This window comes from Ornithodoros turicata, chromosome 3 (genome assembly GCF_037126465.1).
Source record: "Ornithodoros turicata isolate Travis chromosome 3, ASM3712646v1, whole genome shotgun sequence".
Taxonomy (NCBI): domain Eukaryota; kingdom Metazoa; phylum Arthropoda; class Arachnida; order Ixodida; family Argasidae; genus Ornithodoros; species Ornithodoros turicata.
In genome coordinates, this window is record NC_088203.1 from 49,622,435 (window position 1) to 49,650,183 (window position 27,749).

The window sequence follows — 27,749 nt, forward strand, 5'->3', positions numbered from 1 at the left end:
CTGGGCTTTTAGTGAGTGAGTTATCTCACCCTGACGGGAGGAATCACGTGTTACGTGACCTTCAGACGCCATCCACTGAAACGTTACCTGCCTGCGTACTGTTGATGAGGCCCAACAAGGCCGAAACAGCTGTCCAGTACTGGCATGTTGACGTTTGAGTTACAAACATATGCTATACGTGCAGGCAAAGAGCTCCGGCTATTTTTTTCCTTGTATACTTCACTGGCTTTGCACTCGGCTTTCAGTGAGTGAGTTATCTCACCCTGACGGGAGGAATCACGTGTTACGTGACCTTCTGACGCCATCCACTCAAACGTTGCCTGCCTGCGTACTGTTCATGAGGCCCAACAAGGCAGAAACAGCTGTCCAGTACTGGCATGGCGACGTTTGAGTTACAAACACATGCTATACGTGCAGCCAAAGAGCTCCGGCTATTTTTTTCCTTGTATACTTCACTGGCTTTGCACTCGGCTTTCAGTGAGTGAGTTATCTCACCCTGACGGGAGGAATCACATGTTACGTGACCTTCTGACGCCATCCACTCAAACGTTGCCTGCCTGCGTACTGTTGATGAGGCCCAACAAGGCCGAAACAGCTGTCCAGTACTGGCATGGCGACGTTTGAGTTACAAACATATGCTATACGTGCAGCCAAAGAGCTCCGGCTATTTTTTTCTTGTACACTTCACTGGCTTTGCACTGGGCTTTTAGTGAGTGAGTTATCTCACCCTGACGGGAGGAATCACGTGTTACGTGACCTTCTGACGCCATCCACTCAAACGTTGCCTGCCTCCGTACTGTTGATGAGGCCCAACAAGGCCGAAACAGCTGTCCAGTACTGGCATGGCGACGTTTGAGTTAAAAACATATGCTATACGTGCAGCCAAAGAGCTCCGGCTATTTTTTTCCTTGTATACTTCACTGGCTTTGGACTCGGCTTTCAGTGAGTGAGTTATCTCACCCTGACGGGAGGAATCACGTGTTACGTGACCTTCTGACGCCATCCACTCAAACGTTGCCTGCCTGCGTACTGTTGATGAGGCCCAACAAGGCCGAAACAGCTGTCCAGTACTGGCATGGCGACGTTTGAGTTACAAACATATGCTATACGTGCAGCCAAAGAGCCCCGGCTATTTTTTTCCTTTTATACTTCACTGGCTTTGCACTGGGCTTTCAGTGAGTGAGTTATCTCACCATGACGGCAGGAATCACGTGTTACGCGGCCTTCTGACGCCATCCACTCAAACTTTGCCTGCCTGCGCACTGTTAATGAGGCCCAACAAGGCTGAAACAGCTGTCCAGTACCGGCATGGCGACGTTTGAGTTACAAACATATGCTATACGTGCAGGCAAAGAGCTCCGGCTATTTTTTCCTTGTATACTTCACTGGCTTTGCACTGGGCTTTTAGTGAGTGAGTTATCTCACCCTGACGGGAGGAATCACGTGTTACGTGACCTTCTGACGCCATCCACTCAAACGTTGCCTGCCTGCGTACTGTTGATGAGGCCCAACAAGGCCGAAACAGCTGTCCAGTACTGGCATGGCGACGTTTGAGTTACAAACATATGCTATACGTGCAGCCAAAGAGCTCCGGCTATTTTTTTCTTGTACACTTCACTGGCTTTGCACTGGGCTTTCAGTGAGTGAGTTATCTCACCCTGACGGGAGGAATCACGTTGTTAGAACATTTTTTGCGTGTAACATTTTTGGGCTGAAGTTGTAAACGTGTTACAAAGGGAAGAAGACAACGATCGTGCGGGGAGCACGTGAACTGTTTTTTTGGTGTTTACTTTTGTCATTCTTGGTTCGGGTACCGTGAGACATGGTCGCAAATAAATGATGCTGCGATGGAATGCTTGAGTCCCTGTCTTTGAGCGAAGCTCCCCAACGAACGATTTCACATAACTTTTGGTGCCGAAACCCGGGATCTTCGAGGACTGAAGGTATTGAAGGACTCTGATCGGCGAACACTGCTGAAACGGTAACGACGCAGCGAATCAACGGAATCGAACACGGCGGACGCCATGTCTCATCTACCGAAGAAACGTCAGGTGCTCCGGTCCCAAGTGACCCGAATCATCACCGAAGCCAACAGTCTACTGAGCGGGACTGGAGAAGCCACATTGGACGCTCTCGATGTGTTGATCGAACGGCTTCAAGCGTGTCACCAGCAACTTAACGACGTAGACGCTGAAATCGAACACAGCGAGATCGAACAGAGCGAAGAGGATTTTACGCGCACATATGAATACAACGACCGTGTGATTACCTGCATCGCCAGACTGAAATGCAAGAAGAATGGATCTGTACAAACTGGAATACAGACCACTTCTACGACGAGATCGACGGCAGTCAAGGTGAAACTCCCTAAATTGGAGTTATTGAAGTTCGACGGCAAGCAGCGAAATTGGCAGGCCTTTTGGGAACAATTTCAACGGCTGATCCATCAGAACGAAGATCTGACCCAGAGTGACAAGTTCAGTTACCTAAAGTCGGTATTAGTCGGCGAGGCAGCAGCTGCTATAGCAGGTCTGCACTTGTCAGCAGAATGCTACAAGGACGCAGTAGAGTTGTTGCAGCAACGTTATGGGACGGAAACTGCCATCATTCAGGATCACATGGAAGCACTTTTGAATATTCGTCCCGTACGATTGTCCGAAGACGTACGCGAGCTTCGTAAGCTCTATGACAGACTCCAAGCCCACATTCGCGGACTGAATGTCCTAGGTGTGAGTGAAGACTCTTACTGTTCACTGCTGTACCCTGTACTGCTACGCTCGTTACCGAGAGACATTGTGCTGCAATATCACAGAAAATCGGCAATGGCATCCATCCCGGTGGGAGTTCCATCTGATATTCAAGCTGGAGACAGCGCCGGAACGGCAAGAATTTCTGACCCTGCTGTGAGGCAATACCGGAAGAAGGTGTCAGACCTACTTCAACTGGTTAGAATTGAAGTAGAAAGCCGGGAGCAGGCAACATCTACCCAAAAAACCGACGACAAGGGACAGTACAAGACTTCTCACGACCGGAAACGCCAGCCAACAGCTTCAGTAGCCGCACTGCAGCACTTGGCTGGGAAGACACGCTGCACATTCTGTTCGTCACAACAGCATGAGACGGAGAATTGTGATTCTGACATTCCGTTAACGAAGAAAAAGGAGATTCTCAGAGCTGAGCGGAGGTGCTACCGATGCACTAAACTTAATCATCAATCCAGGGAGTGCAAGAGCAGGTTGCGTTGCAGGAAATGCACAGGCCGACATGCAGCTTCAATGTGCGATCCAAGCTACGCGTCGAAAAAAGGATCGAAAGAAATTGACGGGGATCAGGACTCTGTCGCAACGCCAACGACGTCCGTTAGCCTACATTCAGCTGCTGACAATTCAAGGAGGGCTACAGTTCTCCTTCAGACTGCGACGGCTATGCTGGCTGGAGAAATATCCACGACACTTGCCAGAATCATGTTTGATGGCGGGAGCCAGCGGTCCTTCATATCAAGGAGGATGGCGAAGAAACTGGGGTGCAAGTATTTGGAGACCGAGGAGCTTACGGTTGAAGTGTTTGGAGGCCACCTCACAGAACGGAGCTTCAGGAGAGTACGATTGTCAATGAGCAGTCGTAATGGAGAAAAGAGCTTCGAGATTGAAGCATTGGAAACCGACAGCATTTGCGAGCAGATTCTTCCGATGATTGACAAAGATATACAAAGCAAGCTGAACGACAAGAATCTGGAGCCAGCTGATGTTATTCAGACCGATTCCAAAGAGATCGCAGTGCTCATAGGATCCGACTATTATTGGCAAGTCGTCAGCGGGAAGGTGGAAGACCTCGGCAAGGGACTGAGGGCCATCGAAACGTCCTTCGGCTGGTGTGTTCAGGGTCCCATCCCGACAGGCGGAAATGTTGTACACTGTAACAAGACGGTAGTGCTGCGGACGGTGACGCAAGAGCGGCCACTGGAAGAGCTCGTGACAAAGTTGTGGGATTTGGACAGCCTGGGAATACGTGAGACAGAAAACGATGATACGAGGGATAACGACGTTGTAACGTCGTTCATGGAGACTGTGGTGAAGGTCGAAGATGGCTATCAAGTATGCCTACCGTGGAAAACGGAAGTGGATCTGGAGAGCAACGAGGCCGTCGCCCGAAAGCGACTTCATCAACTCCTGAGGAAGCTTACACGTGACCCACAGCTCATGAGCGAGTATGACAACGTCATACGGCAGCAGCTACGCAGCGGTATTGCGGAGGTGGCAAGCCCACATCAATCATCGCAGGGCAGGACGTACTACATGCCCCATCAGGCGGTAATCAGAGAAGGCGCCAGCACGACAAAGCTGCGGGTCGTATTTGATGCCTCGTCACACGATGCCAAGGCGAAGTCACTGAACGACAATTTGGAAAGTGGCCCCAACTTGAACTGTGACCTAGTGGCATTACTGCTGAACTTCAGGAAATATCGGGTGGCTATGGTCGCTGACATCGAGAAGGCCTTCTTACAGATTGGCGTCACCGACGCTGACAGAGATGCACTACGTTTTCTGTGGCTGAAGGAAGCTCCGACACACGATCAACCTTTGCCAGACATCGAAACGTACAGAATGACCAGGGTCCCTTTTGGAACCACGTCGAGCCCCTTTCTACTGGCAGCTACATTACAACACCACCTGCGGAGTCTGAAAGACGAATACCCCGTCACGTGTACGTTGCTCAGCGAGTCACTGTACGTTGACGACCTTCTGGTTGGAGCAGCAGATGAAGGAAGTGCCGAGAAACTTTACCGTGAGGCGAAGAGCATATTCCAAACTGCTTCTATGAAGTTGCACAAATGGGCGTCCAATAGTCCGACCATGAGGAACCTGTTTGAGGAGGAAGCAACAGCAGCGATGCCACAGGGTCAAGTGGCGGGTGTACTGAAAGTTCTTGGATTATCTTGGAATCCCGCGACGGACAACCTGACATTCGCAGTGGACAGTGTCAGGCAGATCTCCGAGCAACGTAAAGATACGAAACGTTTCGTACTACAGACAGCAGCAAGGCTGTATGATCCAATGGGATTGATTTCGCCATTTCTCGTAACCGCTAAACTCTGTTTTCAACGCACTTGGCGACTTAAACTTGGATGGGATGAAATTCTACCAGATGACATCAGACACCAATGGGCTGACTGGTGCGACGACCTAAGACATTTATCGCGGATACAAGTACCGCGATTTTACGAGTATGGCTTAAGTGACGTCGCCGACAGCAGAGTGCTGCACGTCTTTGCGGATGCAAGCACCGCAGCCTACGGCGCGGTAGTGTACCTGTGCGTAAGGGACTTAACAGGAAGGACGACGACGACACTGGTTCTGGCGAAGTCAAGAATCGCTCCACTAAAACAACTGACGCTGCCCCGTCTAGAGTTGATGGCGAGCCTCGTGGCATCACGCCTATTTCAGTACATCGGCGGAAACCTCAAGCTTGACGTTAGCGGCGTGCATTTCTGGACCGACAGTATGATCACACTCCATTGGATCCAGGGCGATGCAGCAAGATGGAAACCATTCGTAAGGAACCGAGTGACCGAAATTCAAAAGAACAGCGATTCGCATCCTTGGCACTACTGTCCGAGCAAAGAGAATCCCGCTGACTTAATGACAAGAGGAATATCAGCTCAACGACTGATCGAGAGTCAGTTGTGGTGGAAGGGACCACCGTGGATCGTCAGCGACGAGAGCTCGTGGCCAGGAAGGCCCCCAACGACACGGTTTGCGTCCGAAGAACTTGAAGAAATGAAATCCCAGGTGTTAACCACAGCTACTTCAACATCCACAGTACCGGTTTTACTTGACATCAACAAGTACAGTTCCGTACTCAAGCTTCATAGGACAACAGCATGGGTCCTGCGCTATATTCATAACCTGAAATCGCATGTCAGGAGGAGTGGAGTACTGTCAACAGAAGAGATCGAAAAGGCCGAAGTCCATTGGATAACGACAGTTCAACGGATGACCTTTCAGCACGAACTGAGCTGTATCGAAAAGGGCTCCAAACTTCCGAGCAACTCGCCATTAAGGGACCTAACACCATTCATCGACAACGACGGGATTATCAGGGCTGGCGGATGTCTACAGTTCAGCCGTGGAACGTACGACGAGCGACATCCCAGGATCTTGCCTGGAGATCATCATTACACGAAGCTACTGGTTCGTCAGACTCATCATCAACTTCTTCATGCGGGCATCAGAGATACACTCGTGCAACTACGAGAGAACTTTTGGGTTACCAGAGCTCGTCGACTTGTAAAAAGGGTCATTCACGACTGCGTGACCTGCAAGCGTTTGAACGCCAAGGCAGCAAGCGAAACGGTTGCTCCTTTGCCAGCGGACCGAGTAACGGAATGCCTACCGTTTGAAGTGGTGGGAATTGATTTTGCCGGACCTCTGATGGTGAAGGAAGCTAGCAGTACCAAGAAACGTTACATCGTCCTTTTTGTATGTGCAGTCACGAGGGCAATACATCTCGAGTTGTCCAAGGACATGTCCAGCGAGAGTTTTCAAGTCATCAGCGCTCAAACCTGGCGACATAGTCATCTTGCACGATGAGAAACAACCACGGCCGCTCTGGAAGTTGTGCAGGATTGTGGACGTATTCTGCGGCAGGGATGAGAAAGTCAGGGCTTGCACCGTACGCCTACCTGATGGCACTTTGCGAAGAAGACCGGTGCAACTGCTGTATCCGCTAGAACTGGCCAACGGTTAAAAATGCGCGCTAGCCCATTTTGGGGGGGAGTGTGTTAGAACATTTTTTGCGTGTAACATTTTTGGGCTGAAGTTGTAAACGTGTTACAAAGGGAAGAAGACAACGATCGTGCGGGGAGCACGTGAACTGTTTTTTTTGGTGTTTACTTTTGTCATTCTTGGTTCGGGTACCGTGAGACATGGTCGCAAATAAATGATGCTGCGATGGAATGCTTGAGTCCCTGTCTTTGAGCGAAGCTCCCCAACGAACGATTTCACACACGTGTTACGTGACCTTCTGACGCCATGCACTCAAACGTTGCCTGCCTGCGTACTGTTGATGAGGCCCAACGAGGCCGAAACAGCTGTCCAGTACTGGCATGGCGACGTTTGAGTTACAAACATATGCTATATGTGCAGCCAAAGAGCTCCGGCTATTTTTTCCTTGTATACTTCACTGGCTTTGCACTGGGCTTTCAGTGAGTGAGTTATCTCACCATGACGGGAGAAATCACGTGTTACGCGACCTTCTGACGCAAGCCACTCGAACGTTGCATGCCTGGGTGCTGTTAATGAGGCCCAACAAGGCCGAAACAGCTGTCCAGTACTGGCATGGTGACGTTTGAGTTACAAGCATGTGCTATACGTGCAGCCAAAGAGCTCCGGCTATTTTTTTCCTTGTATACTTCACTGGCTTTGCACTGGGCTTTCAGGGAGTGGGTTATCTGACCCTGACGGGAGGAATCACGTGTTACGTGACCTTCTGACGCCATCCACTCAAACGTTGCCTGCCTGCGTACTGTTGATGAGGCCCAACAACGCCGAAACAGCTGTCCAGTACTGGCATGGCGACATTTGAGTTACAAACATATGCTATACGTGCAGCCAAAGAGCTCCGGCTATTTTTTTCTTGTACACTTCACTGGCTTTGCACTGGGCTTTCAGTGAGTGAGTTATCTCACCCTGACGGGAGGAATCACGTGTTACGTGACCTTCTGACGCCATGCACTCAAACGTTGCCTGCCTGCGTACTGTTGATGAGGCCCAACGAGGCCGAAACAGCTGTCCAGTACTGGCATGGCGACGTTTGAGTTACAAACATATGCTACACGTGCAGCCAAAGAGCTCCGGCTATTTTTCCCTTGTATACTTCACTGGCTTTGTACTGGGCTTTCAGTGAGTGAGTTATCTCACCCTGCCGGGAGGAATCACGTGTTACGTGACCTTTTGACGCCATCCACTCAAACGTTACCTGCCTGTGTACTGTTGATGAGGCCCAACAAGGCCGAAACAGCTGTCCAGTACTGGCATGGCGACGTTTGAGTTAAAAACATATGCTATACGTGCAGACAAAGAGCTCCGGCTATTTTTTTCCTTGTATACTTCATTGGCTTTGCACTCGGCTTTCAGTGAGTGAGTTATCTCACCCTGACGGGAGGAATCACGTGTTACGTGACCTTCTGACGCCATCCACTCAAACGTTGCCTGCCTGCGTACTGTTGATGAGGCCCAACAAGGCCGAAACAGCTGTCCAGTACTGGCATGGCGACGTTTGAGTTACAAACATATGCTATACGTGCAGGCAAAGAGCTCCGGCATTTTTTCCTTGTATACTTCACTGGCTTTGCACTGGGCTTTTAGTGAGTGAGTTATCTCACCCTGACGGCAGGAATCACGTGTTACGTGACCTTTTGACGCCATCCACTCAAACGTTGCCTGCCTGCGTACTGTTGATGAGGCCCAATAAGGCCGAAACAGCTGTCCAGTACTGGCATGGCGACGTTTGAGTTAAAAACATATGCTATAGGTGCAGCCAAAGAGCTCCGGCTATTTTTTTCCTTGTACACTTCACTGGCTTTGCACTGGGCTTTCAGTGAGTGAGTTATCTCGCCATGACAGGAGGAATCACGTGTTACGCGGCCTTCTGACGCCATGCACTCAAACGTTGCCTGCCTGCGTACTGTTGATGAGGCCCAACGAGGCCGAAACAGCTGTCCAATACCGGCATGGCGCCGTTTGAGTTAGAAACATATGCTATACGTGCAGCCAAAGAGCTCCGGCTATTTTCCCCTTGTATACTTTACTGGCTTTGCACTGGGCTTTCAATGAGTGATTTATCTAACCCTGACGGGAGGAATCACGTGTTACGTGACCTTCTGACGCCATCCACTCAAACGTTGCCTGCCTGCGTACTGTTCATGAGGCCCAACAAGGCAGAAACAGCTGTCCAGTACTGGCATGGCGACGTTTGAGTTACAAACATATGCTATACGTGCAGCCAAAGAGCTCCGGCTATTTTTTTCCTTGTATACTTCACTGGCTTTGCACTCGGCTTTCAGTGAGTGAGTTATCTCACCCTGACGGGAGGAATCACGTGTTACGTGACCTTCTGACGCCATGCACTCAAACGTTGCCTGCCTGCGTACTGTTGATGAGGCCCAACGAGGCCGAAACAGCTGTCCAGTACTGGCATGGCGACGTTTGAGTTACAAACATATGCTACACGTGCAGCCAAAGAGCTCCGGCTATTTTTCCCTTGTATACTTCACTGGCTTTGTACTGGGCTTTCAGTGAGTGAGTTATCTCACCCTGCCGGGAGGAATCACGTGTTACGTGACCTTTTGACGCCATCCACTCAAACGTTACCTGCCTGTGTACTGTTGATGAGGCCCAACAAGGCCGAAACAGCTGTCCAGTACTGGCATGGCGACGTTTGAGTTAAAAACATATGCTATACGTGCAGACAAAGAGCTCCGGCTATTTTTTTCCTTGTATACTTCATTGGCTTTGCACTCGGCTTTCAGTGAGTGAGTTATCTCACCCTGACGGGAGGAATCACGTGTTACGTGACCTTCTGACGCCATCCACTCAAACGTTGCCTGCCTGCGTACTGTTGATGAGGCCCAACAAGGCCGAAACAGCTGTCCAGTACTGGCATGGCGACGTTTGAGTTACAAACATATGCTATACGTGCAGGCAAAGAGCTCCGGCATTTTTTCCTTGTATACTTCACTGGCTTTGCACTGGGCTTTTAGTGAGTGAGTTATCTCACCCTGACGGCAGGAATCACGTGTTACGTGACCTTTTGACGCCATCCACTCAAACGTTGCCTGCCTGCGTACTGTTGATGAGGCCCAATAAGGCCGAAACAGCTGTCCAGTACTGGCATGGCGACGTTTGAGTTAAAAACATATGCTATAGGTGCAGCCAAAGAGCTCCGGCTATTTTTTTCCTTGTACACTTCACTGGCTTTGCACTGGGCTTTCAGTGAGTGAGTTTTCTCACCATGACAGGAGGAATCACGTGTTACGCGGCCTTCTGACGCCATGCACTCAAACGTTGCCTGCCTGCGTACTGTTGATGAGGCCCAACGAGGCCGAAACAGCTGTCCAATACCGGCATGGCGCCGTTTGAGTTAGAAACATATGCTATACGTGCAGCCAAAGAGCTCCGGCTATTTTTCCCTTGTATACTTTACTGGCTTTGCACTGGGCTTTCAATGAGTGATTTATCTAACCCTGACGGGAGGAATCACGTGTTACGTGACCTTCTGACGCCATCCACTCAAACGTTGCCTGCCTGCGTACTGTTCATGAGGCCCAACAAGGCAGAAACAGCTGTCCAGTACTGGCATGGCGACGTTTGAGTTACAAACATATGCTATACGTGCAGCCAAAGAGCTCCGGCTATTTTTTTCCTTGTATACTTCACTGGCTTTGCACTCGGCTTTCAGTGAGTGAGTTATCTCACCCTGACGGGAGGAATCACGTGTTACGTGACCTTCTGACGCCATCCACTCAAACGTTGCCTGCCTGCGTACTGTTGATGAGGCCCAACAAGGCCTAAACAGCTGTCCAGTACTGGCATGGCGACGTTTGAGTTACAAACATATGCTATACGTGCAGCCAAAGAGCTCCGGCTATTTTTTTCTTGTACACTTCACTGGCTTTGCACTGGGCTTTCAGTGAGTGAGTTATCTCACCCTGACGGGAGGAATCACGTGTTACGTGACCTTCTGACGCCATGCACTCAAACGTTGCCTGCCTGCGTACTGTTGATGAGGCCCAACGAGGCCGAAACAGCTGTCCAGTACTGGCATGGCGACGTTTGAGTTACAAACATATGCTACACGTGCAGCCAAAGAGCTCCGGCTATTTTTCCCTTGTATACTTCACTGGCTTTGTACTGGGCTTTCAGTGAGTGAGTTATCTCACCCTGCCGGGAGGAATCACGTGTTACGTGACCTTTTGACGCCATCCACTCAAACGTTACCTGCCTGTGTACTGTTGATGAGGCCCAACAAGGCCGAAACAGCTGTCCAGTACTGGCATGGCGACGTTTGAGTTAAAAACATATGCTATACGTGCAGACAAAGAGCTCCGGCTATTTTTTTCCTTGTATACTTCATTGGCTTTGCACTCGGCTTTCAGTGAGTGAGTTATCTCACCCTGACGGGAGGAATCACGTGTTACGTGACCTTCTGACGCCATCCACTCAAACGTTGCCTGCCTGCGTACTGTTGATGAGGCCCAACAAGGCCGAAACAGCTGTCCAGTACTGGCATGGCGACGTTTGAGTTACAAACATATGCTATACGTGCAGGCAAAGAGCTCCGGCATTTTTTCCTTGTATACTTCACTGGCTTTGCACTGGGCTTTTAGTGAGTGAGTTATCTCACCCTGACGGCAGGAATCACGTGTTACGTGACCTTTTGACGCCATCCACTCAAACGTTGCCTGCCTGCGTACTGTTGATGAGGCCCAATAAGGCCGAAACAGCTGTCCAGTACTGGCATGGCGACGTTTGAGTTAAAAACATATGCTATAGGTGCAGCCAAAGAGCTCCGGCTATTTTTTTCCTTGTACACTTCACTGGCTTTGCACTGGGCTTTCAGTGAGTGAGTTATCTCACCATGACAGGAGGAATCACGTGTTACGCGGCCTTCTGACGCCATGCACTCAAACGTTGCCTGCCTGCGTACTGTTGATGAGGCCCAACGAGGCCGAAACAGCTGTCCAATACCGGCATGGCGCCGTTTGAGTTAGAAACATATGCTATACGTGCAGCCAAAGAGCTCCGGCTATTTTTCCCTTGTATACTTTACTGGCTTTGCACTGGGCTTTCAATGAGTGATTTATCTAACCCTGACGGGAGGAATCACGTGTTACGTGACCTTCTGACGCCATCCACTCAAACGTTGCCTGCCTGCGTACTGTTCATGAGGCCCAACAAGGCAGAAACAGCTGTCCAGTACTGGCATGGCGACGTTTGAGTTACAAACATATGCTATACGTGCAGCCAAAGAGCTCCGGCTATTTTTTTCCTTGTATACTTCACTGGCTTTGCACTCGGCTTTCAGTGAGTGAGTTATCTCACCCTGACGGGAGGAATCACGTGTTACGTGACCTTCTGACGCCATCCACTCAAACGTTGCCTGCCTGCGTACTGTTGATGAGGCCCAACAAGGCCTAAACAGCTGTCCAGTACTGGCATGGCGACGTTTGAGTTACAAACATATGCTATACGTGCAGCCAAAGAGCTCCGGCTATTTTTTTCTTGTACACTTCACTGGCTTTGCACTGGGCTTTCAGTGAGTGAGTTATCTCACCCTGACGGGAGGAATCACGTGTTACGTGACCTTCTGACGCCATCCACTCAAACGTTACCTGCCTGCGTACTGTTGATGAGGCCCAACAAGGCCGAAACAGCTGTCCAGTACTGGCATGGCGACGTTTGAGTTACAAACATATGCTATAAGTGCAGCCAAAGAGCCCTGGCTTTGCACTCGGCTTTCAGTGAGTGAGTTATCTCACCCTGACGGGAGGAATCACGTGTTACGTGACCTTCTGACGCCATCCACTCAAACGTTGCCTGCCTGCGTACTGTTGATGAGGCCCAACAAGGTCGAAACAGCTGTCCAGTACTGGTATGGCGACGTTTGAGTTACAAACATATGCTATACGTGCAGGGAAAGAGCTCCGGCTATTTTTTCCTTGTATACTTCACTGGCTTTGCACTGGGCTTTTAGTGAGTGAGTTATCTCACCCTGACGGGAGGAATCACGTGTTACGTGACCTTTTGACGCCATCCACTCAAACGTTGCCTGCCTGCGTACTGTTGATGAGGCCCAACAAGGCCGAAACAGCTGTCCAGTACTGGCATGGCGACGTTTGAGTTACAAACATATGCTATAAGTGCAGCCAAAGAGCCCCGGCTATTTTTTTCCTTTTATACTTCACTGGCTTTGCACTGGGCTTTCAGTGAGTGAGTTATCTCACCATGACGGGAGGAATCACGTGTTACGCGGCCTTCTGACGCCATCCACTCAAACGTTGCCTGCCTGAGGCCCAACAAGGCCGAAACAGCTGTCCAGTACCGGCATGGCGACGTTGGAGTTACAAACATATGCTATACGTGCAGGCAAAGAGCTCCGGCTATTTTTTCCTTGTATACTTCACTGGCTTTGCACTGGGCTTTCAGTGAGTGAGTTATCTCACCCTGACGGGAGGAATCACGTGTTACGTGACCTTCTGACGCCATCCACTCAAACGTTGCCTGCCTGCGTACTGTTGATGAGGCCCAACAAGGCCGAAACAGCTGTCCAGTACTGGCATGGCGACGTTTGAGCTACAAACATATGCTATACGTGCAGCCTAATAGCTCCGGCTATTTTTTTCTTGTACACTTCTCTGGCTTTGCACTGGGCTTTCAGTGAGTGAGTTATCTCACCCTGACGTGAGGAATCACGTGTTACGTGACCTTCTGACGTCATGCACTCAAACGTTGCCTGCCTGCGTACTGTTGATGAGGCCCAACGAGGCCGAAACAGCTGTCCAGTACTGGCATGGCGACGTTTGAGTTACAAACATATGCTATACGTGCAGCCAAAGAGCTCCGGCTATTTTTCCCTTGTATACTTCACTGGCTTTGCACTGGGCTTTCAGTGAGTGAGTTATCTCACCCTGACGGGAGGAATCACGTGTTACGTGACCTTCTGACGCCATCCACTCAAACGTTACCTGCCTGCGTACTGTTGATGAGGCCCAACAAGGCCGAAACAGCTGTCCAGTACTGGCATGGCGACGTTTGAGTTACAAACATATGCTATAAGTGCAGCCAAAGAGCCCCGGCTATTTTTTTCCTTGTATACTTCACTGGCTTTGCACTCGGCTTTCAGTGAGTGAGTTATCTCACCCTGACGGGAGGAATCACGTGTTACGTGACCTTCTGACGCCATCCACTCAAACGTTGCCTGCCTGCGTACTGTTGATGAGGCCCAACAAGGCCGAAACAGCTGTCCAGTACTGGTATGGCGACGTTTGAGTTACAAACATATGCTATACGTGCAGGGAAAGAGCTCCGGCTATTTTTTCCTTGTATACTTCACTGGCTTTGCACTGGGCTTTTAGTGAGTGAGTTATCTCACCCTGACGGGAGGAATCACGTGTTACGTGAGCTTTTGACGCCATCCACTCAAACGTTGCCTGCCTGCGTACTGTTGATGAGGCCCAACAAGGCCGAAACAGCTGTCCAGTACTGGCATGGCGACGTTTGAGTTACAAACATATGCTATAAGTGCAGCGAAAGAGCCCCGGCTATTTTTTTCCTTTTATACTTCACTGGCTTTGCACTGGGCTTTCAGTGAGTGAGTTATCTCACCATGACGGGAGGAATCACGTGTTACGCGGCCTTCTGACGCCATCCACTCAAACGTTGCCTGCCTGCGCACTGTTAATGAGGCCCAACAAGGCTGAAACAGCTGTCCAGTACCGGCATGGCGACGTTTGAGTTACAAACATATGCTATACGTGCAGGCAAAGAGCTCCGGCTATTTTATCCTTGTATACTTCACTGGCTTTGCACTGGGCTTTTAGTGAGTGAGTTATCTCACCCTGACGGGAGGAATCACGTGTTACGTGACCTTCTGACGCCATCCACTCAAACGTTGCCTGCCTGCGTACTGTTGATGAGGCCCAACAAGGCCGAAACAGCTGTCCAGTACTGGCATGGCGACGTTTGAGTTACAAACATATGCTATACGTGCAGCCAAAGAGCTCCGGCTATTTTCTTCTTGTACACTTCACTGGCTTTGCACTGGGCTTTCAGTGAGTGAGTTATCTCACCCTGACGGGAGGAATCAAGTGTTACGTGACCTTCTGACGCCATGCACTCAAACGTTGCCTGCCTGCGTACTGTTGATGAGGCCCAACGAGGCCGAAACAGCTGTCCAGTACTGGCATGGCGACGTTTGAGTTACAAACATATGCTATATGTGCAGCCAAAGAGCTCCGGCTATTTTTTCCTTGTATACTTCACTGGCTTTGCACTGGGCTTTCAGTGAGTGAGTTATCTCACCATGACGGGAGAAATCACGTGTTACGCGACCTTCTGACGCAAGCCACTCGAACGTTGCATGCCTGGGTGCTGTTAATGAGGCCCAACAAGGCCGAAACAGCTGTCCAGTACTGGCATGGTGACGTTTGAGTTACAAGCATGTGCTATACGTGCAGCCAAAGAGCTCCGGCTATTTTTTTCCTTGTATACTTCACTGGCTTTGCACTGGGCTTTCAGGGAGTGAGTTATCTGACCCTGACGGGAGGAATCACGTGTTACGTGACCTTCTGACGCCATCCACTCAAACGTTGCCTGCCTGCGTACTGTTGATGAGGCCCAACAAGGCCGAAACGGCTGTGAAGTACTGGCATGGCGACGTTTGAGTTACAAACATATGCTATGCGCGCAGCCAAAGAGCTCCAGCTATTTTTTCCTTATATATATATAGCTGCGCATCGTTCCGAATGGGCAAACCGGGGTCACTCAGCGAGCGACCTACACCTGGGAGGGTGACTGAGCACTCCTCAATATGACAGTGTAAGCCAGTGAATTATAATGCAGGAAAAAAAAGCCATTAAAAAAACAAGTAGATGACACTAGACGTGTTATAAATTATTATTTAAAGCAGGTCTAGTGTCATCTGCTTGTTTGTTTAATGGCTTTTTTTTCTGCATTAACAACAACTTTATTTTCGACCTTGGAGAGCATTATCTATACCTATATATATAGTATAACTGCAGTTCGTATCTAACTGTTCGTATCTGTTCGTAACTGTCGTTATCTATCCACTGAGCCCACATATACAGTGTGTTGCACGAGAGAGTGACCTTTAATTATTTTAAAAAGTCTACACATGATAAAAATGGGAAACCTTCTTCGTGACCCTTGTGAAGGGTTTTTCATTCAAACAGGCGACTCGCATGAGTGTGTCTAATTAATTAGGCTAATTATATTAATTTAACTCAAAATTTTTGCCAAGGCAAGGTCACTTTTTTGTATGTTTTTCGAAAGTCCGTGGTCACAACATGCTATTCCAAAGTAATTTAAACTTGCTGCAACTATTCTCCAATGATTTGACTATCTAATTATTATCCAATTCGGATTTCGCAGTGCCGCACTATCTGCACGAACCGAAGACACTTTCGCTGCGCATGGAAACAGCATGAGAAAAATTGAAAAAAGAAAGGGAGGACTGGGGACCGGGAGCAGTACGTATTTTCCCTTCGCGAACTTATCTGTTCGCAAGTAGTAAGTATCGACCACGATTATCCGGAAACAATACAAGGCTTCTGGACACGTTTAATTAGCAATTAATGAACAATTAGGACCTCCCACAGTAATTAGGATCATCTAGTGAGTCATCACACTAATGGGGGAGCATCTACGCATGTTCAGACCACCCTACATGTTTCTAGATACTCGCGGCAATAAAAAATAAAAAAAAACAGATAGAAATAGAGTGGAGAGAAGGAGTTTAGTTGAAGGAACGGCCGCTGACCATTGCTGGGTGACTAAGCACAGAGGCAGGTGACCACATATTTGCAAAGTATCACACAAGGTGGTGCCACCGTGACCACCAGTTCTGGACATCCTGGGACGCCAGGTGTGATGTCATCATAGTGTGTTTGTGCAGGTTAGGACAGCTCTGGACATGCAAGGAGAAAAACACTCATAATCCAGACAGGGGAATGCAAACTAATGTGAAACAACAGTAAATATGCTAACAAGGGGCACCACTAATAGCTAACAACAAAAAGGAATAGGCACACAACACATCACCACAGCAGCAGTCACGGGGAGCGCAGAATGGCGCATCCACTTCACCCGACAGCCAGGCACAGAACTGAATCGTAATGCTTTTTTTTCTCCTTTATAATGTCACGCATCTGCAACCTCTAGCGGTTACTTTTGGAAATTGTCTCATGACAAAATAATTAAGCATCAAGTCAGCGCTACTCCCAAGACGAAGGCAGCTTTTTCAGAATATAGAAAATGAGGGGTTTGCCTGGACAACAACAACTAGTGCCCGACATGCACGGCACATCACTGCTAATCGAAAACACAGTTATCACGTGTGAAAGAATCAGCCATTGTCCACCACAACAGTTGTCACGAGGAGTGCAGAACGATGTGCCCATTCCATTCGACAGCCAGGCGCAGAACTGAATCATAATGCTTTTTCTCCTCTCTAAGGTCATGCATCTGTCCCTCTTGCAGTTACTTTCTGAAATTAATTGCAGTTAATTGCAAAATTACTAGGAATCGTTCTAGCACTATTGCCATTCAGATCAAGGGTGCGCCAGCGCTAGCGTCATCGTCAAGACAAGAACGATAACCAAACGAACCGAAAAAGTAGAAATACAGAGCTAGATGCATTGACAAAGGAAAGCATGCAGGTCAGGGCATGTCACGATATTGCTCGATGAGCGCTGCTATATCAGGAAAAACCGCATGACTGCTGGGCAACAGAGGAAAGCAAACACAGAACAACAGTGGAACAGAGTGAAAAAGACACTCACCAGTATCAGAGTATTTTCACCTACATTGCACTTTCTGATTGTGAATCCGCTCAACATAAATCCACCAGAATCATCGCATACCATTCACCAATGATGAGCCACACATCCATACCCCGTCAGAGGCAAATTGAATCCTACGAAGGCTACACTTTTCCACTAACGGCCAACGCAATTGCTAGGAACAGAATCAATGCGTGCCACGTCTATAGTCGCCAGAGGCCAAGAGAGAAGTGAATTCTTGTGCCCTTTGTGGGCCGTGCTCATTGGTCATGATGTCATCCCATTGTCTCAAGGCTACACTGTTTTTTCCACTAATGTCCAATGCAACTGCTATGGGCAAGTGTCACCTGAAACAATAGAGCCGCGGCATGATGTCAACACCCAGGCATGCAGCTGCATGGTTCAACGACGCGCACGGCTGCGCTCTAGACAGGGGAACTGTTATTCATTGACTGAAGGTTATTTCCTTTATTCTACTATACTGATTACATGGGAAACAGAGAAACTATTGCAGAAAAGCACAAAATACCAAGCATGAAAGCTGATCATTGCAATAAAGCATTTAATCCCAAAGGCTTACTAAATGACTAGATAGTCTTACGAAAATCAGGCAAGAACAGAATACCCTAACAAGGAACACCATCAACGGCTAAATATGAGGAGCTCAGTGAGGTATCTCTGTTCCGTCCGGGAGCCACGGATGGAACTGAATAATGATGCTTCTTTCTCCTGAATAAAGCCATCCATCTGTCCCCCTTGAGGTTACTTTTCGAACTAATTTGATTGCAAAATTATTATCATGCCAGCGCTACTCCCATTCAGTTCAAGGGCATGACAGCATATTGTCATCATCAAGATACTGCTTCACCAAGAAATGTTTCTTGTAAAAAAAACGAACTACATGCGCCAAGAAAAGGAAATCATGCATCATAAGACAGAACAGGTCTGGGCATGTCAGGTTTGCTCAACGAGCACTGTCATGCAAGGAAAAATCTGATGTTTGCTAGACAACAAGGGAAAGCAAACACAAAGAAACACTTGAATAAAGTGGAAAACACACTCTCCAGCATCAAACTATTTCTAAACACACACACACTTCTCTTATTCAAAAATAATGTTCATCATAAATCCACCCAGGAAAACGCAGACCATCGAGCAACCTCCCATTTTCTGTTGCTACACTTTTTCTCTACTAACGGTCAATGCATTGCTGAAAGCTTGAGTACCCAATAGAGCAGTATGCTTTGAGGTCCCTCCACACGCCTTGGACTCACCTGAACAGCAGCAGAGCTGACATTGTAGTTTTCGATGACTTGTGGAAAGCAATGAACTCTTGAAAATGACAAAATCAATACAAAAAATAACCTGTCGTTGTTGTTGTTGTTATCATTTCTTCTTACGTGAGCAAGACCTGGCATCTTTTATAAAAATACGACGTGCAGCAGATAATTATCCTTGAGATAGATATTTTAGTCCCGTGCCAGCAGAATGTATTCAGGAAGGCCTCGAGTGTGTTAGGTGAGTCCAAGACGTGTGGAGGAACCTCAAAGCTCACTGCTCGTTGAGTACTCAAGCCCACAGAACCAGTAACCGCCCCTGGACAGCCGACAAGGGTCCGAACATCCGTAGCCTAAAGTGAACATTCATTGAACGCCTCCTGGACGTGTTTGTTGGGATGCTCCAATGAGTATACAGCAGCAGACGTCCCACATATATCGCCCTGTGACACCGTGAGCACCCATTTCGCTGCTCACCCTCCGCCTCTTCTTCTCTCCCGCTCTGTCGTCTCACCGCGTCGCCGCCAAAGGAGAAATCTGCGCAGAAGGCTTGTTTTTTCGCAAAGCGCAGAAGTTAGAGTCACATGATGCGGTAGCCCGTTGTGCGGATGATTTCAAACGCTGCTGCAGAGGCTGGAGAAACATGACGGCGTCTTCAATGGGTTGGAGGAATAGGGTAATTTTCAACGCAAACAGCACCAGTACAGCTTGAATTTTGTGAAGAGTTGGGTGTATATGCCTTGTAGGTAACGGATCCTCCATCGGGGGCCACCATCTATGACTGAATTAAAGGTAAACGGCTGTGGTGCCTTTGTTTGTTAGGGCTCGCGTTTTAGACTTCTTTATCCTTCAAGTCGCTTTAGCCTGCTGGCTAGTGAAAAAAAATACAATCGATCCTAACTGAGCTTGCTGAGGTAGCACGTGTGGTCCACTCACTGTGTTCTTAACGTTGTTTCAGGCATAAGCGGCTATACCGCTCAGCATCGGCCATTCATTGCTGTGTGCGTCTCAGCGTTCCTCAGAGAGTATAGGATCTATCAGCAGTCTTGGAATTATTCACTGTCTTATGCGTTACAGGTAAGAATGCTAGGTAAATGGGAAATCTGGCCAAAAGCTGGTATGCATATGTGCCATTGGATGATATAGATGACGCCTGTATTGTGTCTTTTGTTTTTATCAGTGTGCCTCGGCGGCAGAACTTGGCCAGCGAGTTTCAGAGGCCAGAAAATAGAGAAAGGAACAATATAAATAGACCCGTAGCCATTCATAAGGCGTGAAGGAGCGTGAGGTTACCGTTGTGTCGATTCCATGCAAGTTGCCAACTAATTATACGGCGACTAACATGTTTTTTTTTCTTTCCTGTTTATATAACGTGGCGATATTGTGGTCATGAACGGGAATGATCTGAATATTACACATTCCACGTCACGTACCTTCATTATTTGTACTGCGGATGTGTCGGCAGGCATGTACAAACGCAGATATAAATAAAGCCCACATTGAAATAAAGTATTTTGAGTGCACACTTGCGTCCTTGTGTTTATCTCATGATTAAAATTTCAATATTTCTGTATGCACGCGATACCTAGAGGGCCTTAGTAGAGATCTCCAGTGAGTCCTTCGAAGATCCGCATCGGCGGTCCAACGACGTCCATTTCGCATAATTTTATCTTGAATAGCACGGTAGTACGGGCGTAGTTAAAACGTAACGGGAGCAAATGTGTACGTTCGTGAGACTATGCAGCATCTACATCCCGACGTTCGCTGGATGTTGATGGGCGGTTAATGGTTCTGTGGGAGCTTGCAGTCAGTGATGCTGGAATGATTATTTTATTTTATTTGGAGCCATTCGCGACTCACCTATTTAGCGAAGGGTCGTATACTTATGAACATTTTGTACACTGGTCTGGTTTAAAAATTATGAGAGGTACAGCGTGTAGCAAATGATGTTCTCATTTATACGTTCCACTCAATGGTATGTATTCATGCAAAAGATATGGGTGGAATCGAATCAAAGTAAAATGAAATGAATCCCTTTCTGTATTATAACTGCTGCGCAAAAGCACAGCACTGTTTTTTCTTGGATGTATAGCAAACATGCATTCGTGAGCTGCTGCCTGTCTTTTTGGTTCGCGATGGTCGACTGGAGATATCGTATTACATCCGGAATGAAGGCCTAGTGTTTTACATTCGTATATGTGTCTGTACCATGTTTTGACTTGGTTGGATAATTATTGACGTGAGGAATAATATGGACGTATGTGGTTGTGAATTAACTTTGGGTTTACACTCGTTGTGGCTACAAAAAATGTGGGACGGTGCATGCTCGTTAGTGAAGCTGGAATCCCACTTGACAAGTAAGTTCTTTGTGTTTGCCGTTTCGTGGGACACGAGCGATAAATTTATGTATTAATGCGTGAACTGCTGATTTAAAAAAATAAGGGTAATTGCTTTTGCATTGCAATCCGTAGGATGGGCCAAGCGTTTTTAATGGAATTGCCTCGCGAACCTGGTGAAGTCCTTGTTTTGGGCAAGCTATTTTATGAACTCTCGACGCCAGTCCTGTTGCGTTGCATTTGATATGCTTTCCTGAAGCGGTGCGCTTTGTTCGTATCGTGTGGTTCACGCCTTTAGCTCCAATTCTATCAGTAGAAGTGAATAGGAGTGTTTGTTTCTTTATTTGTTAGTCTGTTCGTGGGTATGTGTCGGTCACACACGTAGTGGTGTTCAAGCTTAGTTTTATCGTATTATGCTGTCCGAGGTAGAAATGACTTTCCTTGCTCGCTTAAGTTAATATGTGTGCCCTTGTTCTCTGCTTTCTTTACCTAGGGACAATGCGATTGTGTATGTAGCATTATGCAATAATTATCTCATAACAGAAATGATTACGAGTAGTATGGGCTTTTTGTGATAGTTTTTCTAAACTGCAACGCAAGAGTGAAAATCATTCATATAGTAGGAATGCATCGCATCATATATCTGTTCCCGTAACGGCATTCTGCCTGGTCCTTCGTCGAGCGCGAATGGAACTTTGCCCCCAGGCCTTTGCGCCTTTTTGCTCGCACTCTTACAGGTGTAGCCTCGAACAATGAGTATATCCCACACAACCACCGACGTCCCAAGGATATCCGATTCTAATCCAGACATCCGGATCCGTTTTAGATGTCCGTGGGACGTTCCAAGGACGTCTTTGTGGATATCCTGCAATGTTCTAAAGACGTCCTCTACACCGGACGTCATCATGACATCCTCCGGTTATGGATTTGTGAAACGCACGCGAACAGTTCCACACTTGTATTCCTGCATTATTATGTCGAAACAACGGATTTTTTTCAAAACGGTGTCGGTGCAAAGTTAATGAATTGTATTAATGATTTTGTTAGAAATTATTCATAAATTATTCTACAAAAATTAATTGTTAACTCATTGTTGTGAATACTACAGTGCGAAATTCCGAACAGACATTACAGAATAAATGCACACTGAAAAGGTTTAATTATTGAGCGTAATTTAAGCGTGAAACGGAGTGACGAAAATCGAAACCAGCCTTAACATTTGCCTTTAAGCAACGCGTGTTATCCGGGAACGCGATCGCCATCGACACCCCTCTCTTGCTTGCGGCATGTTTGCTTTGTTCGTTGTGCTTCGGCTCTTGATTACCAGGCGCAGCGGCCCTGCAGACTCTCGTTTCGTGTATACATCTTCGAGGTACTTCATTTTTTAACATATTTGATGCAGTTCATATGATTTACATCTCTTGAGTGCGCGATGCCAAAAATAAGGAACAAGCGCTATGTGTATGACTCCGCACATCGTAGCTGTCAAGAGACGATCGCTACACTTTCCGCCGGTGCCGTTTCCACACCTTCGACGAGCAGGGATGATGTCTTGCATGGTGACACACAATATGACTTTAGTCCTTATTCGGATGAAATCCCCAGCGAATATTATGAGGGATTTTCCAGTGAATCCTCCCATGATGAGCAAACGCGGCGCGGTTTCGCTTCTACAAACCTGCCGGCTTCACAGGGAATTGCTGTGTCCGAAGGAGTCGCATCGCACTCTGACGTGTCAGATGTTATTCTTGAGCCTTCTGATGGTATTCGGCGTTCAGAGCCACTAGAAATTGTTCCACATGAAGAGTTTGATGATCCACGTGGTGACAAACGCGTGGTGACATGCACGTGGTGACAGTTTGCTAGAACAGATTCGAAAGTGGGCAACGGAACATAATGGGACCCAGGTGGACCGAAGCAGCCTTCTTAAGTGTCTGAAATCCCACTCATGCCACAGGCATTTCCCTAGCGATGCACGCACATCTTTTAAAGACTCCACGAAACACAGCATCTCGAATTGTGGCCTTGGGAAGTGGAAAGTATTGTCACTTTTGTTTGTTTAATGGTATCCGTTCAACACTAGACAATATTTCGTGTGTACCAGCTGTGATCTCTCTTACGTTCAACGTTGATGGGTTGCCCAGCTGTGTCCCATACAGTGTCTCCCTAAAGGCGTAGGCAATGGGGACCCTTTCCTGGTTGGCGTATATTCTGGGACCTACAAACCAGCATGTGCAAATGAGTTTTTGGCACCACTCATACAGGAAGTGAAGGAGCTTTTAAGGGATGGGCTTTCCATCAATGGTCAGTCTTGCGTTTTTGTTCTGCACAGCATTGTTTGTGACGCTCCGGCACGGGCATTCACGTTTTCGACAAAGGGACATAATGCACGTTCAGGATGCCCCAAGTGCATGGTTGAAGGACAGCATCGGAATAATCGCATGTGCTTTCTGAACATGAATGCCCCGCTACGAACAGATGACAACTTTCGCCAGCAGCACGATATTAACCACCACAAGGGAACGTCAGCTTTTACCGAACTTGAAATTGACTGTATTACTTGCGTGCCCTTCGACTACATGCATTTGATATGCCTGGGGGTAATGAGAAAGCTACTGAACCTCTGGGTGAACACTCCGAAGTGTGCTATAGGCCCTGCTGAGAGACAAAGAATATCTGAGGGAAATATGTCACTTCGGCAGCATATACCAAGAGAATTTGCATGGAAACTGAGGTCGTTAGAAGAGTTAGACAGATGGAAGGCCACCGAATTTCGGCAAATCCTGCTTTACACTGGCTGTGCTATCTTCAAATATGCCTTGCCCTCTGAACTATATGACAATTTCTTAACGCTTCATTGTGCTGTCTTCACCCTGGCAAACAAGGCACTTTGTCAAACGCATGCAGATTATGCAGAATCACTACTTAAGACATTTTGTGTAGTGTTTCGCACGTCTCTACGGCAGCCACCATGTTTCCTACAATGTACATTGTTTGATTCACATAGCTGAGGATGTAAGAAATAAGGGTGCTCTAGACGAGTTTAGTGCATTTCCTATTGAAAACAACATGTCGTTCCTAAAGAGGCTTTTAAGGAAAAGCGAAACTCCGCTTGAGCAGCTTTTCAATCGATTGTCGGAAAGGCAATGTGCTACTGCACCTTCAATGCCATCAGATGCTGATGTAGTGTTTTGTCGGCCACACTCGAGTGGGCCTTTGACAACAGAATGCAGGGGACCAGAGTACGGAATGGTAAAACCGTCTGGGTACGTCTTAAGCATCAACGAAGGTGACAACTGCTGTGCTGTTAATGACCATATAGTAGTCATTTCAAACTTTGCAACGCTTAGGCAGACGGAAGAGGTCTGCGTCCTAGGAAGAGAGTTCTGCAAAAACGAAAACTTGTATCTTCAACCGTTCGAGTCTTCCCGCATAGGGACCTATCTTGTTTCACACCTTTCTAGTCTCAAGTGCTGGCCACTTAAAGATGTGAAAAAAAATGGTGAAGCTACCGTTTCGGGACAAACATGTAGTTACATCACTTCTGCACTGAGTTGAGACACTGATAAGACATTATTTCTTGTGTGTGTGTGTGTGTGTGCGACTGACAAATACTTAATGATATTTCATGCACTGTGACGTGACTGGACTTGCCACTTGGAGTTCATCGTTCACTCTCCTTGTCTCAAGACGCCCTGGCAACATTTAATGAAAACTTTAGGAGCAATAGGATGAACTAGTGTTTACCCAGTTGGGTACCTATTGACGTGTAAATCATGTTGAGTTACATGTGGACATTGTTGGTTTTCTCAGATGTTTGCTCTGGTGCATTTCACTCAAAAAGATGAAGTTCAAGTTGTGCCAAGTAGTTGGGTGAAAGGCACGACTTGCAACTGGCCGAAGGTTGCATCCGACAAGGCGGGGAGGCAAATTATGAAGGGTTTCCCGGTCACTGGGCTGCACGACACCTACCGTGTCACTGTAAAGGGTATTTTCGGTGAGGAGCCATTTTCATTGAAGATATATCGTTTGCATACCTCATGTCAGCATAGGGTTCCGCATAATACTGCTTCATGTAGGATGGACGTACCCCTGATAACTCTATGGTTGTAAGTTCTCTAAGCAAAGGCCTGTAATAGTTTTGTATAGTGTCACCCTTTTGAATTTTGTTAGGACGCACGTTACATCTTGTCAGGTATGCTTTTGGTTTATTTAGTTACCTTCGTGCTTACAGCAACATTCGAGGAGGCCTATCAGAAGTTGGACCTCATCCAGTATACATCAGATGTAAACACCGACTCTGGCACAGAACAGCAGAAGCGAAAGCGTGCTCACACCATGTCACAACGGTTTCTGGAAGATGTCACAGAACATGTGAAGAAAGGCAAGAAAATAATCGTGACAGGACAGAGAGGAAGGATGCAGATGAGCTGTTTATTCCGCAAAGGTTGATCTAAGAATGAACATGATTCCGTTGCGTGGTAAGCGACCTTGTCGTCCTCATCATTGTTGACATAACATTCAACACATGCTTTTGAATGCAGGTGATGACGATGACAGGGCACCCTGTAATGAAAGCATATGCTTTCATTACAGGGTGCCCTGTCATCGTCATCACCTGCATTCAAAAGCATGTGTTGAATGTTATGTCAACAATGATGAGGACGACAAGGTCGCTTACACCACGAGAATCTGTCGGTACACCTCAAGGTATGAGAATTATAGTGAAAAAATAATGAGTTACTGTGACATTAAACACGTTCCCAAAACGCATGTTAACAGGGCCACGGAGGACAACACAGAATGTCTCGCAGTCTGTGCCGCAGCACAAGACACTTTTGCCAGAAGAAGGTGTGCATGTATAAAGTGAATTTTGGAATCCACGTTTTCTTTTTTCTTCGCTTAAAATATTGCTTATTGATGTAGCATTGTGCACGATGACTGTGTTTGCTACAATCATTTCCTATGAGATTTTGAAGATATGTGATTTGTTCAGAATTCAAACGACAAGTCCTGAGGCTACTTCACATAATGCGGCTGGCACTACAGCAACAGGGTGACCTACTGCAGGAGGTGTGCAGCCAGAATATTACTCATTCTAGAGCTGCAACGTCACCTACTACACTAGTTAGGACACCTTTCGCAACTTCGGAGGATCTCGAAGATTTCAACAGCTCCCTAAATGAACAGAAGGAAGCACAGCTTGTACGTATGACTCCATAGTCGTTTTCAATTCAAGGGAAAGAAATCTAGTACGTCAGCTCTCAACGTATCACTGCGTCACAGAGAGCGACATGACAGACAGCGACCTCCCTGTGGCAGATAATGTAGCCTATCATACTCACTCTGCTTTCATATTGGCTGTAAAGATTGCCCACGTGGCAGTGTGCTGCAGCAGAAAGGGTGCTGCCTTACTGATATCGCATAGTGGCGCGGCTTATGTAGCTGACGGGCTACATATGCGGGATATGATTATCGCTTTGGCTTAAGTTGAGCATGACTATAGCTGATATCTGTGCTACTGGCTATTTTGTTATACGTATCTTACAATTTTCTAAGGGCTCATGCATTTTAAAACATATTATGAAGCAGACTTTCCGAAGCCACAGGGGAATGGATAAAAGCTAACACACACCTAAACACTTAGCAACAAGCGGCAGTATACTACACAAACATCATGGGCAGATCCTGGCTACCTGTACCGTGAGCATTGGGAGAGCACGTTGCATCGTCATATTTGACGAAGCCACGGGCGTCGCCCACGAATCGCAGGTAGTCGTCGTGCTGTGCTACATGCACGATGGCACGCTGATGCCTTCCTTGAGTTCCTACCCCTACGAAAATTACCACATAGGACATCTGAAAGAGTGCAGCAAAGAAGCCCTCATTGAACCTACCGTTACAGACCAAGATATAGGATGCACCGTTCTTGACATCCTACAGAGTAATAATTTGGACCAATAAAATTGTGTCCGCATTCACCCTAAAAGAACTTCTGAAGTTACACGTTCTTCGAAAGCGCTGCTGACACTGCCTATCGGTGCATTGATAGAGTGGGGGTTCTCTACTTTGTGTAGGCTGAAAACATTCATCGGGTCAACTTCAATCAAAGAGTGATTGATCAGCCTTGCCTTGCTGACAACTCATCTGGACATTTCCCTGGATGTAGACAAAGTGATTTACCGATTCGCTCACTGTTCGAAGCCGAGGCTGTCACCCATTTTAACCTGCAGGATTTAGACTTAAAATGAATACCTTCAGTTAAACGCATTCATTGTTAACCTTCATGTTGTTGATGTAAATGTAGTTTACATGTGCAGTTTTCATGTTCATAGGTGCTAATCGGTGTGGTGTGTACTGCGTGTCCTTCCAAAGTCTCAGACATTGCCTGTATATTTTATATCTCTATTATGTATTTTCGAACGCTTAGACGCTTTACGTAAACCGCATCCAAGGTATGAAGCAACGTATAGCAGCTCTAGCACCGAGACGTGCCTCCATCCCCTTTCTGTTCCGAAATGGCCTCCCTTCCCCTCAGAGAAGATGCCGTAGACCTGC

General features: G+C 47.4%; 1 protein-coding gene across 1 annotated transcript; it reads left to right on the plus strand.

The window, feature by feature from the left end:
- Positions 1-2,024: 2,024 nt before the first annotated feature.
- Positions 2,025-27,155, plus strand: LOC135389443 (uncharacterized). Its single transcript, XM_064619491.1, has 7 exons — positions 2,025-6,479; positions 25,005-25,188; positions 25,426-25,575; positions 25,788-25,901; positions 25,974-26,042; positions 26,188-26,396; positions 26,877-27,155. The coding sequence occupies exons 1-7, from the start codon at positions 2,025-2,027 to the stop codon at positions 27,153-27,155; spliced, it is 5,460 nt and encodes a 1,819-aa protein (XP_064475561.1).
- The last annotated feature ends 594 nt before the right edge of the window (positions 27,156-27,749 follow it).